The sequence below is a fragment of the Pseudorasbora parva genome, chromosome 6 (genome assembly GCF_024679245.1).
Source record: "Pseudorasbora parva isolate DD20220531a chromosome 6, ASM2467924v1, whole genome shotgun sequence".
NCBI lineage: Eukaryota > Metazoa > Chordata > Actinopteri > Cypriniformes > Gobionidae > Pseudorasbora > Pseudorasbora parva.
Genome location: NC_090177.1, coordinates 20,151,895 through 20,172,543, shown reverse-complemented (window position 1 = coordinate 20,172,543; position 20,649 = coordinate 20,151,895). Strand labels below are relative to the sequence as shown.

General features: G+C 36.9%; 1 protein-coding gene across 6 annotated transcripts in view; it reads right to left on the bottom strand.

The window, feature by feature from the left end:
• Nucleotides 1-11,646: 11,646 nt before the first annotated feature.
• scn8aa (sodium channel, voltage gated, type VIII, alpha subunit a) overlaps nucleotides 11,647-20,649 on the bottom strand; it is a 69,434-nt gene continuing 60,431 nt past the window's right edge. For all 6 annotated transcript variants that reach the window (XM_067446073.1, XM_067446069.1, XM_067446070.1 and 3 more), the window contains exons 22-28: nucleotides 17,896-18,180; nucleotides 17,742-17,795; nucleotides 17,525-17,662; nucleotides 17,312-17,416; nucleotides 16,953-17,223; nucleotides 13,075-16,843; nucleotides 11,647-13,013 (exon numbers count right to left, since the gene is read on the bottom strand). In XM_067446073.1, the coding sequence (XP_067302174.1) occupies nucleotides 15,696-16,843; nucleotides 16,953-17,223; nucleotides 17,312-17,416; nucleotides 17,525-17,662; nucleotides 17,742-17,795; nucleotides 17,896-18,180 (2,001 nt within the window). In that variant the 3' untranslated portion in view covers nucleotides 11,647-13,013; nucleotides 13,075-15,695. The remainder of the gene's footprint in view (nucleotides 13,014-13,074; nucleotides 16,844-16,952; nucleotides 17,224-17,311; nucleotides 17,417-17,524; nucleotides 17,663-17,741; nucleotides 17,796-17,895; nucleotides 18,181-20,649) is intronic.

The window sequence follows — 20,649 nt, the reverse complement described above, 5'->3', positions numbered from 1 at the left end:
ATTTAGATTCTACTTCCAAGTGTCAAGTATTTACTTGTTTGTTTGTTTTTTTAAATCGAACTAGTAGGCTACTTTTTTTTTTTTTTCAGACCAAATATATCCTGAACTTAATAGGTAACACTTTTTAAATTTACATTTCTGCTTGGTATGCTGATAATAAATTAAATATTCATGAACCAACAACATATAAGAGATAGCTTACACAGAAAAGGGAAAATAATGAGATGGCACTAGAGGTGATATGAATTCATTCATCCTTCTTTTTTTATGTATAACTTGATACTTGAAAACATGTGCTGTTTAGCTGTCTGAAAGACATTACACATCCACAGTGCTATTTCAAGTTTAAAAGTTCATGGGGGATTTTAGCAAGTAACACACTGGAATATATATATATATATATATATATATATATATATATATATATATATATATATATATATATATATATATATATATATATATTACAACAACAACACACACATACACACACACACACACACACACACACACACACACACAAAAGACCATAAAATTATATGAAAGAAGCTACTTACCTTACTGTCCCGTGACCCCAGAGTTGTCTGTATTAAAAAAACATTTATGATTGAGAGCAGACATTATAATTACACAAGAGTACAAAAGCAGTTTCAAGGGTTTCGTCATATTGTTTCATATAAAAATGCAGTTGCATTAAGCAGAAAACATAATGATCTAACATAATGAAACATTACTGTTTTCAGTTTCCCCATAAACAGAGAACTGGAAATTTTCCACATCTAAAATCACATTCCTGTGATTTTTTTCTTATTTCACTCCCAATGGAAAATAATTTATAAACCCCATTTAATGAATTGCCATCAGAATATAGTTTCAGTTCTTTGAAATATAATATTTAAAAATATTATATAAGGAATAAAGCGTTTTTAAATTAATTTGATTCATATTCAAATATATTCAGATTTTTCTATAAACCATAATTTCCCAAAACACAAATGACTACAAAACTGCAGTACTAAATTGACATGTGAGATTACTTATATACATGGCATGCTTATCTTGACATTTCTGTCAGAAACATTAGTTTGTTAGTATTTAAGTAAGTTTATTCCATCAGATCTTTTCACATCATTAGTAAAATTTGAATATGCACTTCCCTAAACTCAGGTGATTACTTATATTATTTATTATTTATATTTATTCTTACCACCCAAATACTGTAAATGCTCATATGTCTTTCTGACTAAACGTAACCGTGACCTTTTGAAAAAATCAGAAGAAATGCATACTCAGACTAAAACAAATACAGTTTGTGAATCCTTTGCACTAAAAGCATAATCATGGTCTCATTTAAAAGCAGACACCTGGCAGTTTACTGTAAAGTCAAAATAATATTTTTTTATAATCAAAAATAGCTATAATAAGCTTCAAAGTTTTGTAAAGTTATTAAAAATGTATTTGTATGAAATATCTTTATGAAAATATAATTGAAGTTGGCCTTGGAGGAATCTAGAAATGCACTACAGCTAAAGCCACAAGTCTGACCATGTTATATTTCAGATCTGAAGATGATAAGTCTAAAACTCTGAATTTGATTAAATGTTTTACAAGATAGTTTCATGTGATTTTATTTTAAGATATCTCTAAAATATCAACTGATGTTCATGTCCTCTGAGCTTTCATTCAGTCTATTGCCTCTATTGTTTAGAGGTGCAAACTGCCCCATTCAGTTTGTCTCCCCGGCACACATTCACACTTCTGCAGACTGGTTATGGCTCTAATTATTATTTTGTCTGCATTATAATAATAAAAAAATCCTTGTTTGAAAGGCACACTTGGCAATAAAGCTCTTTTGATTCTGATTCTGATTCTATGTGCACTTCCGCTAGCCACCATATCTGAAGCAGGCAAGCAGCACTTTCTTCAAAATTGGTTTAGCGCAATGTTGTCACGATTGGACCTCAAAGGAAATATTTTTTTTAAATTATTCTCGCTATTAATAGGCTACTGCGATGTTAGTTAGTTTATGACTTAAAGCTTTTGATGCCTGATACTGCTCGCGTTACAGATAACTGGAGGACGGGCAATCACACTAAATATGCTACCTAAGCAACATAAAAATAATAATAATAATAATAATAATAATAATAATAGTACATTTTATTTATAATGCACTTTTCTTAATCAACTTTTTAAAATGACCCAACGTTGGTGCATTTCTGATGGGCAGAGGAAGCACATTCCATAGCTTGGGTGCTTTGTATGAAAAGGCTCTTTCCCCCATGGTCTTAAGCTCACATGAAGGCTGGTGAAGTGAGAGAGAGAGTTAGAGCGAAGTATAAGGACTGATGAGGTCACAAAGATGCTCAGGTACAGTCCCATGAAGTGCCTTGTATGTTAAAATAAAAAAAATTAAAATCAATTCTCAAATTTATGGGAAGTCAGTGCAATTTTGAAAGAACCGGTGTAATGTGTTCACGAGGAGAAGTACGAGTGAGCACACGAGTGGCAGAATTTTGAATATACTGAAGCTTCCTCAACAATTTAGCTGGAAGTCCAGAGAACAAGGCATTGCAGTAATCTAACCTAGTTGTAATGGAGGCATGTATAAGCCTTCCTGTGTCTGCAAAAGAGAGAAAAGGTCTTAATCGAGCTATGTTTCTCAAATGGAAAAATGCAGTTTTAGAGATGTGTTTTATGTGTTAATTGTGGATCAAAAATGACACCAAGATTTTGCACCTGTGAAGTAGGGATTACCGTGCAGGAGTCAATCTGCTCGGCTTTACGAATAGCCGCCACTGTTCCAATCTGCATTAATTCCATTTTGGAGCGCCGTTCAGCTTCAGGAAGTTATTCTGCATTCAAATACTGATCTCTGCTAGACAGCTTTGCAAAGCTATTAATGAGCAATGAACATCAGGACTAGTTTTGATGTAAGTGTATCATCCGCATAGCAGTGATACCCAAGACCATATTTCCTGATGATCTGCCCAAGCAGAAGCATATAAATGTTAAATAAAATTGGACCCAGTACTGAACCTTGAGGAACTCCCTGTTGAACAGGAACGGTATCTGATTTGTAGAAAACATGCTATAAATCTCTTTGTAGGTTACAGATGATAAAATCAGTTCCTACTTTTACATTTGAATGTCATATATGAACAGATATACATTGTAGCTAGGCCTACTATTTGAATTTGTGCAGAAAACAAAAGAGATTTGTATAATTAACTTATAATTTAAATGCCGGAACAGTTCTCTGCACCTTTATTGCAATTTGCATGCTTATGAAGACTTAAAGGGGTGGTTGCATGCAATTTCACCTTTTAACTTTAGTTAGTGTGTGTGTAATGTTGCTGCTTGAGCATAAACGGTATCTGCAGTGCAAAGTTACAGCGCTGGAAGTTCAATGCAAACAGAGATATTGTCTTTTAAAGTTATGGCAGTTTATTGCCTACAAAAACGGCCGGTTTGGACTACAACCAGCTTCTTCCCGGGTTGATGGCATCATAAACCCTTGCTAGTCACCGCAGATGTGACTTCTGCCCGTAATGGTAAGGGGCGTGGTGCTGGCACAACCTGTGCTTGGCACTTCAGCCAATAAAAATACATGAAACTACATTTGGCCATCTAACCAATCTAAGACCATTGCGTTTTTTGCAGGGATGGGCTTCATAAAAGGAGGAAGCAAACGAACCGGAGACAGCGGTGTGGAATAAACGTAAAATAAAAAAACACAACCAAGCCTACAAAAAAACAACAACGGAACCACTCTTTTAAGAACAATCTTTTAGAAGCAACACAATATCCATGCATAAATAAATGCTTCTAGGCAACCCGTGACCCGCATTTTTCCAACCTTCTACCTAGTGCACTGGAACGGTTGGCAGTCAAACCCGTGACTTCCCCACTCGTATGAACATGTAGATTGGTGGATCGATGTAGACTACTCCCAGTTATGTGCTCTGACGTCACATAGCCGCAAAACCACAACGTAAAAAAAGGTAGGCTATAATAGGTATAACTTTTCTTGCCTTATGCGCCGTTTTACTCATCAATTCCCTGAAATAAGTAGCACCTTTGGTGATATAAATGATTGTAAATGAGCATGCTGCCATGCTTTGTTTACAACTAGCTAACTTGGCGCGATTCCTTGGCGGGCAGTTTGGCTTGACTTTGCCTGGAACACTACAAAGTCGTGAGTTGTGGTTTGAAGTCATAACTAACAGGCTCAAAAACCAGCCTGGAACGCAGCATAAACCTACACAAAAAAAAAAAAGTCTTACGTGCTTGTGAAAATAACAGTAGTTATGGACATTCCAAGAACTCTGACGTAAATTCAGCCATAGACTGTAATACATTCATTCAACATGCCTACAATACCCACAATTCAGCATTTCTCATGTGTCTCCATTAAGCTTGTAGTTCCAGACCAGTGCAGTCTCGTGCTGCTCAGGTGGTGGAGTTCGAGAACCGCTGTGGCTTCTGTGATTGGTGGAGGTGGATATCATGGTGGCTTGAGTAGACTGGGGCTCCCTTTCATTGATTTACTGGACTCTCTTTATGTGGAGTCTGAAAGCGCTACCAAACCACAAATCAAAGCAGCTGGTTTGTAGTTGCTCCTGATGGAACAACAGATCGAACAGGGGGACAGGAGACTTGATCTGGTTTTAGCCTAGGTGTTATGAGAATTATGAAACGGCATTAGCTCATAATGCAGTTGCTTCTTATGAATGCAGTCCCTCAAAAACAGTCTGACATAAAGGTCATGTTTAGTTTTATGCATGTTAGATATAGGGTGAATCTGTTAAAGAATTAGATCTAGCCGTAAGCTTTCAACCAATAAATAATTAAGCCCACATTGTTTTTTGGCCAGTAGCTAAAACACTGAGAGCAGAACGCTCGGTGCATCTTCGATCAGGCAGGAGGCATATTGACTGCATGTGTGTGTTGACATGCATGTTGTTCCTCCTCAGACACAGTTGATGCAGGCAGTGTGCCAAACTGGGAGTGGGCTGCTGACTCAGCCACCAATGGTGCATTCATTTATCTGCACTGCAGTGCTCCGCCGCACCCTCTCTCCTTTCCGTCTTCCCCGCTCTGTCTCCACCTCGCCTCGCACATACTGAAACGGGGGGTGGTGAGAGACAGACATTTTAAGATAAAGACCGGGTCCTTACCGTGAGTGGCTGTGGCACCGATGGGGTGGGGGTGGGATATCATGCTTCGTAAGGTTTGGCGATAGGAGTAAAGGAGGGAAGAAAGATATGGAGCCAGATCAGCCTCAATAATAATACATTTACAAAACAAAATTCATAAATGCATAGCACAATTCACATTTGTAAAATCGGATTCGTAAATTCAAAACACGATTCATAAATGCACAAGTTAAAAGCATAAATATTTCCCCAAATGCTCACACAAATGCATCTTACCTAAATAAATGTAAAATCTTTACACAAATATGTATATATCAAGTTCTTGAATGCATTTCCATCACACATTTATGAAAGATGTTGCATGCATTTATGGATCGTTGAATCTGCATTTGCGAATCGTCACACGTGCATGGACTGCATTGCATTTGTGTGTGGGATTTTTGAGACCTTCCTGGCAGGTTAGGATTCGTAAATATCTTTTTTTGGAGGACGTTCTGTTTAGCCAATCATAGTGAGCTTTTAATCCACCAATCAAAACGCTCCTTACTGATCAGACTCAAGAAGCTCACTCCTGCCCTTGTTCTGTGCATTCTTTCATGATCGGTTGTTTCACGACCTTTATGTAAAGACATTTTAATGGGTACTCTTTTTTTTTTAGCACCTATTGCAATTTCTACAAAATTATGATTTATATTGTTCGCACAAAATACAGCTACCCGGTTAGCCTGCGATCACCATGGAAATGGGGCGGCAGCTCGTCTGACAATTGGCAGCTGTCACTGTTGTTTTCACTTCAGGTAAGTTTAGTCCCTAAAATTACACAGATAATACACACACCTGTTCCTGACACTTTCTTGCAAGCTTCTGTTAAATATTTACTTTAGAGAAATGGTTTAGTGTCTTCGGAAAAAATCTGTTAGAGTCTCAACCATTAAGCTAACGTTAAATATAAGAGGTAATGTTAGGCTAACGTTAGCCTTGCGCTATAAGGAAATTTGGGCTCTTAATCACATATTATCTGTAGATAAGAGTTTTTGATAGCTTTGCTGGCAATGTGTCATGAATGGAAGTAATTTTAATCTAATTATGTAACCTAAAAGTTTTCACTGTTAATCGGTGACGTCACTCACACAAAGCGTGAAAATGGACTGAAACGATTTCAGACACGTTTTGATCTTTCATAGTGAACCAGTATTGACAATGTATATCACCATGCATCTGTAAAACCTAAACGTAAATTCTAGTATCTTAAGATATTATATTGTATATCCTGTATATTATTTTTTCCCCTGCATTTTCACCTATGCTCTAGTTTATTTATTTCTAATAAACCTGACATTGAATACCACATATTGTTGGCTCTGTAACAAATTCTTTATGTTCCACTGTTTCTTTTTTTCTGCACACTTCACCACAGAGGCCAAATGAGCATTGTGAATGTACAAATCTCACGTTATATTTATAACAATTCTTGTTGATGTTTGAATTGTATTTCAGGGCAGTTTGTGAAGACAGATTAACAAGAGATGTTATGACAACCTGGACAGAAGTCGGTTCCAGATCCACCTTCCAGACAAGACTTCTCTCTCATATTTATTACTGTCTAATGGTGTATTATGTGTCCTCTGCAGAATTAGGTGCATGCAGATATTACTCGGGAACATGACTAAACTTTGTTTGCTATAATACATCTATTTAGTGCACCAGTGAAACGTAATTTTCCCCCCACATTTGCTTGTATATCTATATCTTTGTCATAGTATTCTTTCAGTGGTAAAGGGGTTTTCAGATGACAGAAGTCAACGTTAGTCAATACAATGATCTCTATGAAATGAAGCGCCAGATTTCCGGTGTTTTCCAAAATCTGTGACTGACCAAATCATGTGACCCTAGTTGGCGCTATATTGAGCAAATCCAACCTACTACTAAACCTATTCCTAATCCTAACCTTATAACTAGGGTCACAGAATTAGCTACTACAACAGAATGAATCTACAGAGCATGACGTGCAGGGAAAATAGTAGGCTAAATTTATTAATCGAGGGGACGAATTAGTAAATCGTAGGCACAATTTACTTTTTTGTCTTGCACGTCGTGTGCGGTGCTCTGTATGGATCAGCATTGAATGGAATGGTTTACTAACCTACTAACGCATTAGAAGAGCCCTTGCTGCCACCTACTGGGATAACAATGTAACCTGCTATAAAAGTGCTGAAAAACAGCTAAAACACAGGCACATTAAAACAACAAATATTATTGATTCAACAATAACAGCCATTATACATTTTACATTTACATTACATATTTAGATTGCAATTTAATTATTATAATAATTGCAGCAAACTAATTATTAACTAATTAATGATTGTAATTATTTCAAATGAGAATGTACATTTTAATGATGAAATGCATTTTTTTTCTGTTGTATCTTATAATCAATCAATCAATCAACTTTATTTATATAGCGCTTTTACAATCACGATTGTGTCAAAGCAGCTTCACAGTGTCAAACAGGATAATATTGCGACAAAATTAGATTTGGCTGTATAGTCGTACTGGAGAAAACAGTGATTTAATTTATCATATAGCGACAATGTTGGCAGATCAGTATTATAGTTTATAGAATTAAATAAGACCTAATTCATACATTTTATTTGTATAATAAGTTGAATAACTTTAATCATATTTTTAGTGTCCCCAACTGAGCAAGCCAAGCCAAAGGCGACAGTGGCAAGGAACCAAAACTCCATCGGGGCATGATGGAGAAAAATAAACCTTGGGAGAAACCAGACTCAGTCGGGGTGCCAGTTCTCCTCTGGCCTATTAACACACCGTGTAAGATTATTATTCTGGCAACCTTACAGGTCGGAAATCATATTAGATCGGATTATTCAAAATTTTCAGGGTATCACGGAAGAGACGGATTTATTTAGGATGGGGCGTCGATTACACAAGAGTATGAATACATGAAAGATCGGAATTATTGCGCCGAAGATGGGTTTTGAGCATGTCGTGCCAGTGAGGCAAATTCGGAGGAGACGCCATTATAACAACTGTGCACTGAAATTGTTTTGTATTTTTCTATTGGTTAATGTTATTATATTTAAATTTGCCAATCATTGCATCATTTGCATGTGCTGTACTTTATTTGTACTATTTTGGTGTATTTTTATTTATCGGTATATAATTTTTACTTATTCACCATTCACTTTTCTTTGGTTCAAAAAAGTAAATGGTGAATGTAAAGTAAATGGTGAATAAGGAAGATTATTATGCTTAATAATTATATATGATCCTAACATTAACACCTCCCTTTGTGTTCAGCAGAGAAAATTAGGTCATACAGGTTTAGATTAGGAATAACCCAAGGATGATTCTTTTTTTGTGAACTCTGTCATATTGCTTTTTATGTTTTGTGAATAAATACAATGAGTGACTAAATTTGTGTAAAGTAAAAATTATTTGGACTACATATGTAAATGTAGTTTAATAAAACGAGCAACAACCAGAGGAGAGCCCTAAAGGTAAGGTGAAATGTAAAAAGTGCTAGTAATAAGATGAATATTCAGATCTACAGAAATATTGTAACCTGTGACTTGCCTATGATAAACTATAAAGAGATCTAAAAAGACCACTTAATCTATTTCTCTTACTATACAGTTATAATATTGTTTTATATTGAAGTCATTTTTCAAAGATAACATGAATAAACGGTATGCAACTTTGGTGAATAAGACAGCAGGCTAACCGGGTAGCTGTATTTTGTGCGAAGTCTGCGAACAATATAAATCATAATTTTGTAGAAATTGCAATAGGTGCTAAAAAAAAAGAGTACTCATTAAAATGTCTTTACATAAAGGTCATGAAACAACCGATCATGAAAGAATGCACAGAACAAGGGCAGGAGTGAGCTTCTTGAGTCTGATCAGTAAGGAGCGTTTTGATTGGTGGATTAAAAGCTCACCACAATTGGCTAAACAGAACGTCCTCCAAAAAAAGATATTTACGAATCCTAACCTGCCAGGAAGGTCTCAAAAATCCCACACACAAATGCAATGCAGTCCATGCACGTGTGACGATTCGCAAATGCAGATTCAACGATCCATAAATGCATGCAACATCTTTCATAAATGTGTGATGGAAATGCATTCAAGAACTTGATATATACATATTTGTGTAAAGATTTTACATTTATTTAGGTAAGATGCATTTGTGTGAGCATTTGGGGAAATATTTATGCTTTTAACTTGTGCATTTATGAATCGTGTTTTGAATTTACGAATCCGATTTTACAAATGTGAATTGTGCTATGCATTTATGAATTTTGTTTTGTAAATGTATTATTATTGAGGCTGATCTGGCTCCATAGAAAGAGAACAAGCCTTAATTGTGACTTGCAGAAAGGGAGCAGGGACAGAATCCTGCTCAGCTGTGAAATGGAGGAGGAAATGCGAGGGAAAGGTAGTTCATTGATGTTCGCGCTAGCTTGTTTCTGTTTTGCTCCAATTTATTTTTGTCATTTTCCTTTCTGGCGTTATTATTTTCAAGACCACGGAACCCAAAAATTAAACTACTGACTTTTTTCCTGGGTATATAATTTTACGAAAGTAAACGATGACTGGCATGGTCAAGCTGAGAACTTTTTTGTTTAATTCGTGGATTATATATTAAAGTATTTTGTAACCATTTTCTGACAAACAGGTCGAAAATGAAGTCGTTATTTAATGAAGAGGGGAACAAAAATGAGCCCCTAAAGAAACACATGGTGAAGAAAAATTAAGAGATGGGAGAAATGTATTTGGCAATGGTTTTGCATTACCTCAAGAAACTTTGTTTGCTCGATAAATGTTTGTTCTCTGAGACTCCAAGGCCCCCTATTGTCCACAACAATATTCAAAGGCCCTGATGAGTTATCCAGTCATTCATAATTCTTTGGATAAGGAGGATAGAACATTTTACAAATATTTTGTACAGAAATATCTATCCCACAAAATATTGTAGAGCTTGGCATAACAAGTAATATATATATATATATATATATATATATATATATATATATATATATATATATATATATATATATATATATATATATACAGTATATCAAAAGTTTGGACACATTACTATTTGTAATGTTTTTGAAAGAAGTTTCTTCTGCTCATCAAGCCTGCATTTATTTGATCAAAAATACAAAAAAAGTAATATTGTGATATATTATTACAATTTAAAATAATTGGTTTTCAATTTATTATACTTTAAATGATCATTTATTTCTGTGAAGCAAAGCTGAATTTTCAGGATCATTCCTCCAGTCTTCAGTGTCACATGATCCTTCAGAAATCATTCTAATGATGATTCATTTTCAAAGTTGGAAACAGTTCTGCTGCTTAATATTTTTTCATAACCTGTGATTCTTTTTTATAATAGTTTGATGAATAAAAAGTAAGAAAAAAAGAAGCAAATGTTTTAAAAATAGAAATCTTTTGTAACAACATGCACTACTGGTCAGTAATTTGGGGTCAGTCAGTTTTGTTGTTGAAATAAATCAATAATTTTATTCAGCAAGGATGTGTTAAATTGATTAAAAAATTGATAGTAAAGCAGATTTATATTATTTGAAAATATGTTTTTATTTTGAATAAATGCAGTTCTTTTGAATCTTTTATTCATCAAATATATTAGGCAGCAGAACTGTTTCCAACACTCATAATAAATCAGAATATGAGAATGATTTCTGAAGGATCGTGAAAATAATGACACAAACACTAATCAAAATGTTCTACTTTCGGGTTAAACAGGGGAAAGTAACATACGGTCGAGATAATTATAACTATTTTTTATTATTGGCAGAACTAATCCTAATCCTATGCTATACTGGTAAAAATGCAAATCAATTCAACAAAGAGCTAGTGGTCAGAATACATTCCCCCTGAGGTTAGTCAGATGAGTCATTGATACTTAAGCTCACAGCTAATAGCTTTATATTGATCTATCTGATAAAACATGACTTACTAGATGAACAGAGGAGCATGTTTTGCCACAATCTGCAGTGATGTCGATGGAAGTGTTATTAGTGTAGATCCCATCTCACCCTGAGACCTATTTGAAAGCTTATCATACTGCCAACTCTTAATGACAACAAAATTAAGTGTTTGAGATGACTTACTTTCTTCTGCAGAACACAAAGTGTTTTTTGACCATATAGTGTATGAGCACTGTATAAGCAAAAATGCTTTTATTGTGGTCCACAGAAGAACAAAAATTCATACAGGATTGTAACAAAATGAGGATAAGGAACTGATGACCAAATTCATTTTTGGGTAAACTATCAATTCTGAAATAATAAAATTATCTGTAAAGCATGCATTAATAGTTTTATGGAGGGTCATTCATTAGTGTAGCAGATGAAGGACTCATTTCTTGATGTCACATGGGCACTAAATGTCTCTCTTCTCATTCATGTTCAACAAAATCAGTGACGACTCTGTGCAACTGGAAGGCTGCTTTATTGTTAAAAAGTTTCGTGCTCAAATGAAGACAATCTTTTATATGTTCTTACTAAGAGTTCCAGTGGTTGTGCCATACACACCATTATATGTCCTCCTACAACACTGTGTCAAACAAAACAACAGTTTGAAAAGCACTTTTGAAATCTTTTCAGCAAAATGGAAAGCATTTTAGTCATGCTAAAAATGGAAGTCCAGTAACTGAATATCGATACAAAAGTGAGTTTCAAACATGGAAAGAACATAAAAGTCTGAAGGCAAGCTTTACTTTTTTTTTTTTACAAGCCAAGTGGATGATACACAAAGTACAGAAAACAGAACATCAGAAGATTTTGTAACATCAAATCTGGAAGAAGTGGGCTTGTTTTCTTGGTTGGTTTCAGTGTTCCTCTGGCAGTACACAAGACGCCTTGTTCAGACTATAGTCCCTGATTTGCATTGTGCTCCATTTTGTATTCTCCTGTCTTTCCCCCACCATCAACTAAATGTTAAATATGGCACCATCCTCCAAAATTGCAGTGAAATGCAATTCAGAAAATGTAGGAACATGGAGAAAATGCAGAAAAAGGCACACGACAATTAGTGTAGCACTAGAAACAGACCACTGAACACAAAAACCGGATACGAAATGCATACAAAACTTTTGTTCAGGCCCAAGAGTACCAGCACTGAAGTGTTCGGGGAGGCCTTTAGAGTAGAATACATGAACTGCTCTGTTACGGTTTTAGACTCTCAGGCCTAGGTGGGTGACCACACAATGTCCATAGGGAGGACGGCGCATATACGTGCATTCACGTGTATATGTGTGTGTGTGTGTGTATGTGTGTCTATAAAACCTCACGGTTACAGAGGTGTGCTGGTTGCATAACCCTCTCGTCATACAGTATCAGATTAAAATATCCAAGCAGCACTGATAACAATCGTGCGCAAGTTCGTCTTCAATATATATATTTTTCGACATCCACTGGACATGTTGCATATAAATGAAATATTACAGTGCTCATTTGTATATCCTTTCATACACATATTTTTTATATATATATATATATATATATATATATATATATATATATATATATATATATAGTACCTGTCAAAAGTTTGGAAACTACACTTTTTAAAATGTTTTTGAAAGAAGAATGCTCACCAAGGCAGCATTCCTTTAATAAAACAAAACAAAAAACAAACAGTAAAAACAGTAATATCGTGAAGAAATAGTTTTTCTATTTTAATAAAAGTAACAATATTTATTGAGCACCAAATCAGCATTATATAATGATTTCTGAAGGATCACGTGACACTGAAGACTGGAGTAATGACTGCTAAAAAACGACTGCGGTTTTGTCATCTTTGGAATAAAATGACATGTTAAAATATATTTCAATAGAAAACAGTATTTAACTTTTTACTGTATTTTCGATTAAATAAATGCAGTCTTGCGGAGCATACAAGACTTTTTTCAAAAACATAAAAAATGTAACGTTTCCAAACTTGACAGGTACTGTATATTCTTTTTCTAAAAGAGTATTCTTGATACATTATATCATTCAGTTCCCTTTAATAAAAGTGAAATGTGTAAGAAAAACAAAAAAACAAAAAATATGTGACAAGGGTATCAGCTGGAAGCCATTCTATATCATTGTTATAATTTATTATTAGTAATAGCAGTAATTCTTTAAAATTCTGTATTTACAAAACCCACAACAAAGCATGCCATTTAAAAGAAAATAATATATTACAATGCTTATAGTTTTCCTCAAAAAGTTCATTCTTTTCAGCAATTGTGCCATGTACATCATAGCCCCCTCCTGTACATTGAATGATACATTAACTTGTCATACAGTGAGTGAGAGTGATTTTTCATTTCACATCTGAACTAAAATGGGAGTTGGGGAAAACTACATGGTAGTCTAAGTGTTTCACCAGGCTTCATTTGGTTTAAGTCCACAGCACCCATGCTGATTTAGAGATCTCAGGCAGTAAGCAGACCTACAGGTCTGAAAAGTAGAGGAATTGGGTTTGTAAACTGGTCTGCTCTCCAGCACTCCGGCTCTGGTGGCGTACGTCTACTGACCCAGCAGTTTGAGATGTCCTATGATCTTTCATAATCCTATACATGTAGTATGTTTTCAGCATTGTATTATGTTGTCTGTGGTCCACCGTAACACCTTATACAGGGCTAGCCCACACCAGAATAAGCATTCGTTCCTACCGAACAGACAAGGTGATGAAATGACACTCAAATGACTGTAAACGTAAGAATTAATGTTTCAAACCGAATCAATTTCCATTGCACCCAGAGCAAGAAATGGCAGTTTGCTCAAGAGGTAACAACATGGGTAAAAAGCCAATTTGTAGTATCACCATCATAAACCGCATGCTATCAGACAACACAAGTACTCATCACTCCATCCTGCTGTGTAAGGCCAGTTTTACATGTATAATCCGAGCTATACCAAATACTCACTTGAGTCACTTTTTCATTCAACAAGGAGAAAGCTATTGAAGTCTACAGGATGCATTAAAAATGGCTACTCGAGTGCTTTCCTCAACATCTTTAAGAAAAAACAAGATGCTAACACAACTGACAACCCCTTTAAATGGTAAACATGAGGATGTGCTGACATGAAGACAAGTACCTCCCGGAAAACCGAAGAGATTGCCGCCCACCGAGGTCTGACAAAGCATTGTAAGGGTAAAAATGGCATGTACCTTTTGAAGATCGATTGAAGGCCCTACTGGAGCCTCAGCTGCACATTGAGGGGCAGTTGAATTATATTGCTGGTGCAAAAAAGCAAATCAAGGTTTATGAACCCAAGATTTGATTAGAGTGAAATCGTATTTCCAAATTTTCATCCTAACTTCTCGTCAAGTCCAGGGCAGTGAAACACCTCTACAGGTGGACGCTTGTGCAGTTACCACACTGTATATCCAAACGAAGGAGTAGCTTTGATCGGCCACCTTAAAATACACACATGACGCATGGTGTGAGAATTGGTTAATCAGGAAGCAAGCTTTACGAGGGGTAAGTATAAATATACTTGTCATAGCCAGTAGTTAAATATGTTGCTATTGACCAATCATTTCCCAGCTATATGTATTTAATTTGATTACTAGTGGACAGTATCGAAAGTATGGTCAAGCCACTGATGTGGTTTGAGTAGCAGTGTCAAGTGGACTATGATTATACATGCATGATTCCTGATCAAAACATGCCACCATGCAAATCATTTCTATGCATTGAACGAGCACAATTAATTATTTATTTACCAGGAACTCGGTCTGAGTAAGTCCCTTTCAGCCCAAGTCAAAACCCTGATGATCCCCAACCCATTATCGATGTGAAAGCCCATGTATAAAATGTCTTTTTATCTTGTAAGTATAACAAAGAGATGATGACGAGATGAATGACATGGGCTGAACTTTCCCCCTAATTTTTGTGGGTCAAATAAGGTGAGATATTCATCACAACAACGGAAAACCCTTGCATATTGTTCTGTTTTGTTTTGTTTTTTTTCTGTGGACACTCCACATGATTGAGTTAACATCGTTATTACTTGTTCTCCTATGGTTAAAATACAACGTCCCAGAATACTCCTGGGATGAGCGGGAGGTTTCCGTTGGATTTCGGCAGTGTCGTGTTTGAAAGGGATGTCCGTAGCGGAGGAATGCTGGAATCCATCTAATGAGTTTGCTTTGTACTGCTTCGTCCTTTGGCAGGTGGTCCCTTTCAAAGATGTCTGCCATAGGTTATTATTTTGTTTCTCCTTGTAAGTGCCTTTTGGCTGCAGTAGGAACAGTAAAATCTTGGTCACTAAGCACAAATATAAGACAGTAAGCTCATAGGTTGGTTTGGTCATCATCAAATCTGTAAAAACCAAGCTGCTTTCCTGTTGCACCGGTGCATTTGTTGTCTGTAAACAACCTTTTTCTCCAAAGATTTCTGTGTTTTTTGTTGCAAATGATTTACTATACATTTGTTGGAATAGATAGTTTCAGTCTGGACTTCGGAGTTCGGTCTCCATCGTTCCTAACACTTAGATTCCTTGACATCTTTTTGGTTTTTGCCCTTTTTGCCCTTGCTGTCACTCTCCTCCAACTTCTCCTTCTCAGGTTTGGTCACGCTGTCGTAGGACGGCAGCGAGGCAGTAGAAGGTGTGCTCTCTTTCTTTTCCTGATTGGTCCCGCCGTTCTCCAGCCTGCCGCTGCTGAGCAAGCGCTTGCAGATGAAGCCTCTCCGAATAAGATGGGCACGGTAAGAGCGCTGGATGACTGAGGCAGACATATGCTCCTGCTTGCGGCGCATAGTGGTGGTGATGGGCTCAAAAGACACTTTGGAAGGATTGGCAGCAATAAATCGCTCCTCCATCTGTTGCCGCATCATGTCCAGGTCGCCGCTATCACCCAGCACGCGCTTGGTGAAGGCAAACAAGATGTCTAGGCAGTGAATGCGGTCGCCGCTCACCATGGGCAGGTCCATGGCGATCAGCTCTATAGTGTTGGGCTTGGGAACACGCAGAGGGTGCTCCAGAGTGTCAGCGAAGTCACCCAGCTTGGCAAAGGTAATAAACTGGGAAGCAGTGGGGTCAAATTTTTCCCAGATCTCGTAGAAGGACTCAAAGTCGTCCTCGCAAAGTGGGTCAGCGCTCTCCTCCGTGGCAACGCTGAAGTTCTCCAGAATGATGGCGATGTACATGTTTACCACAATGAGAAACGAGACAATGATATACATGACAAAGAAGAAGATGCCCACCGAAGGGTTTCCACAGTTACCCTTTACTGTGGTACCTGGATTCTCCTTGTTCGGATCGCAATCCGGTGGGTAATTGAGAATGGGAGCGAGAAGGCCGTCCCATCCCGCTGAGGTGGTTATCATGAACAGACAGATCATACTATTCCCAAATGTTTCAAAGTTATACATGTCGTCTATGCCAGATTCCCGCTTCACATAGGCAAAGTTTGACATGCCAAAAATAGAAAAGATGAACATGACCAAGAACAGCAGAAGGCCGATATTGAACAGGGCCGGCAGTGACATCATCAGGGCAAACAGTAAAGTCCGAATGCCCTTTGCTCCTTTGATCAGACGCAAGATACGTCCAATTCGAGCCAGACGGATTACTCTGAACAACGTTGGTGACACAAAGTATTTCTCAATCAAGTCAGCCAGGAACATACCTGTGGTTTGAGTGATAAGAAAAAAGAAAAAGAACAGAACAAAATTAGGAAAAATAAATTGCTGTGTTTCAAAGCGTAAATGGAAGTCTATGAAACATTGTTCACTTACCCACGATGGAGAGAATGACCACAACACAGTCAAAGATGTTCCAGCCATTGGTAAAGTAATAATGACGCAGCGCAAAGAGCTTCAGGACAAATTCAGTGGTGAAGGCCACAATAAAGATGAAGTTGACCCAGTATAAAATGTTTTCTGTTTCTTGTGACTGATCGTCTGTCTCAACCATCATGGTGACCATGTTCAAACAGATGAGGATCATGATTGAAATATCAAAGACCTGCTGTGTCACAAAGTCAAAAACCATCCCTTGGAGCTTGTTCTAAAGAAGAGAAAAAAATAGCACAAATTAGAGATTAGGACTCTATTTGTGTCAGCAAGTGACGTATAATTTTTCAGCATTGATGTACCTGGGGTCTGGGTATGGGTTTCTGAGGTTTCTTTGAGCCAAGCTTCTTCATAGCATTGTAATACTTCTTCTGTTCCTCGGTCATGAATATATCCTGACCTCCAAAGTATAGTCATAAACAATATTTGGTTAAAATCTACTCAAAAGTTACTGTGAAAACCACACTTTAGAATGAGCAAAAAGTTTAAAGTGAAAGTAAGATGTGGACACTTATCTTTTTCTTTTGCTGGTTAAAGTTATCGATGATGACACCAATGAAGAGGTTGAGGGTGAAGAAAGAGCCGAATATAATGAAGATGACAAAATAGATGTACATGTAGATGTTGTCCTCATACTTTGGTTGGTCTTCCACCTGAGGAGAGAAAGATATTTTAAACAGGTACTTTGACTCTACTTTTGAGGTGGCAGTTAGAATTGCTCAAACATCTCACCTTTCGCGAGTCTACTGCTGCATACATGATGTCCATCCATCCCTTAAAGGTTGCCTTAGAGGTAGAAAAGGGATATCAGTGTTATATCAGCATTAACATTTCTTTAGCCAGTGTACCATCCTACAAGTGACTAAAAACACTTAGGAAGACTTACCACTTGCAGTAGAGCCAAGTAACCAGCGCCCACATTGTCAAAGTTGATTTTGACATTTTTCCAGCGCACCTCAGTGAAGTTCTGTTCCATCAATTCCAGGCACTCTGATTTGTTGTTGACCTTATCGAGTTCGAAGTATGCCTTTTCAGTCTCATTGTAGCAATAGTAGTACTTCCCCGCAAACAGGTTGACGCCCATGATACTGAAAATCAGCCAAAAGATGAGGCAAACCAGCAACACATTCATAATGGAAGGGATGGCACCCACCAAGGCGTTGACTACCACCTACAGCAGAGTAGGACAGACAAGGCAATATAGTGTAAGAGACCGGAAATGGCCCAGCGAACACAGTAACACATTCAACCACTCTCACATTTGTGGCTGCATATTTGGATGGCACAAAAAAACAAAGAATGCCACTATGAACACTGCTCACATGTTCAAATATTAACAAATTATATACTATCTTTGATTCATGTTTCAGTCACATGGCCATCCAAGAAAACAGCTGGAAGCTCATTGTCTGAATGGTATGATACAAATGTTTAAGTTCTTGCTATAATTCTTTGCTTGATTAAAGCTGTTTTTTTGTTTTCCCACACAGAAAGGCAACAACTTCAGGTCAGAGACCTGAGCTAAAAACTTACAGCCTATTGGGCTCAAAGCAGGTTTTCATGGTGTTTGCAAGGTTCAAGCCTTGTTATACCAAAATATAGCATTTCTCCCTATTCATTCCCAAGGTATTTTTTCCAAAAAGTATGAAAAATGCTGTCACCATTTATTACAAAAGGCTGCAGAAAGGCATCAACATTTATTAAGTCTACATTAAGTTTCTTTATTTTTATTATAAAGAGTCACGCAATTAACTTTTGTAAACTGATTGGTTGGTGAAATTTAGCATATATACTGTGCATACATGTGTGGTTTGAGAAGAGTTTGGGAAACCTCTCAACATAAATAGCTTTAAACATTTTGTTTTTCTTGGGTGGCCTATGACTTTTACACAGTTAATACTATTCCTTGCATATACTAGTTTCAAAAAGTAAATAGTAGCTTCAAGAAATGTGTTGAATCCCAAAAATAAGTGATTCTCTATTCTGGTCCTGGACTACCCACCCCAGCACTGCACAATATGGATAAGACTACACAATGTACTTTTTTTTAACAGTCGAGAAGTAAGTACTCAGGCATGTTGTACAAATAGAATCTTGACACAATACATCCACTGTTACATGCCCTATGAGGCCACTGTAAAGGAGTAAAATATCTATCAGATACAAAATTCAGAATCTCTGTGGAAACTGCAGGTTATTTGGGTATTTTTTTCTCATTTATTATGTACTTTATGCATAATGAGACTTAATGTAATATTAATAAATTGTGAGGTGCTGGGGTCTTCCAGGACCATGGCCCTTAATATTAGCTCTCTGACTAAGCAATATATTTATACAAATTGATGCAACACCTTCCATACAAATATGCCACACAGACTCACACAACGACTTCTACATACCCAAAGCAAACATTTGCACCCTTAAAACGATAACCCACCACCAGTCTACTTTAACGTAGCCAAAACATAAAACATTTTACATCAACCCATCCTTCCCGCACCCCATTTGCCTCCACGTCCCTCCCCTCCCCCACCGTCCCAGTCAGGACACTGTCCATCAGTGTTTAGCGATGAGCAGAGCGTGCCAGGAGACGCTCACTAACTGTGTTAGGCAGCCGAGCCGCAGCTCTCAGGCAGGCAGCTGAGCATGCAGATCTCTCACATACTGAAAAGTGGAGCCATATTCCCCCCTTAAACACACAGAGAGTCACAAAGGACAGCCGGATTCTCTCAGCAAGTGCAGGGGACCAGTCTGACTTTAGATGATGCTTTTGAGTGCTGATTTGTTTTACATATTCAAAATGTCAAAGAGAAATACAGTCCGAGAATTTGGAGTGCTTAAGATTAAAGGAAAAGACCCCCAGGAAAAAGCTCTTGTCAGGAGAATTACTGTCCATCTTTCAATAGCAGCTACATGTTCAAATGTCACATAGACATAACATATCTTTGTGAGAATCGACATAGATATGAAAGTGAGGGAAAATGGCTTTCAAAAGTGCATAATGTGCATTGGCAATTGAACAGGACATGCGTGTTACATGACATCTTTGTGCAACCTCAAGAACCGTTAAAATCAATAAATAAATGGACAGGAGAGGCAGCCTTGCGGAGAGATTTCTGCTATTTCAAAGCTGGCTGATAAATGTTTTGTTAGGATAGAATAACTGAATAAGGTAAATCGATTTCCAGTTAATTAAAACACACATCAAACAATAATTATTTCCTATACTGGGTTGTTATATCAGGGAGGCAGATGATTCGCTGTGGCGATCCCTGAAGGGAACAGCCGAAAGAAGAAGAAGAAGAAGAATAAAAAAATGGCACTCCACAGTCTAAGCAGGTGTTTCTCTCCAAAGTTGAGTCTCCTTGTCATATCATTTATTAATTTTTAACTTTTTTTTTTTTTTGCCGATTTCAAACAAAACAACATTAACATTGAAATCGATTATTCACTAGACTAGGGTAAGAACTCATTGTTCTCTCTGTACTTTGACTAATATGTTACTATCGGTTACATAAAATTGATTTCACACACCCTCATGAATCCAATTATATGTACATAAACAGAACAAATCTATGAAACCATTTTGATTCACCCAAAAAAATGACAGTCTAATCTAAGTACAATACTAAAGATATTA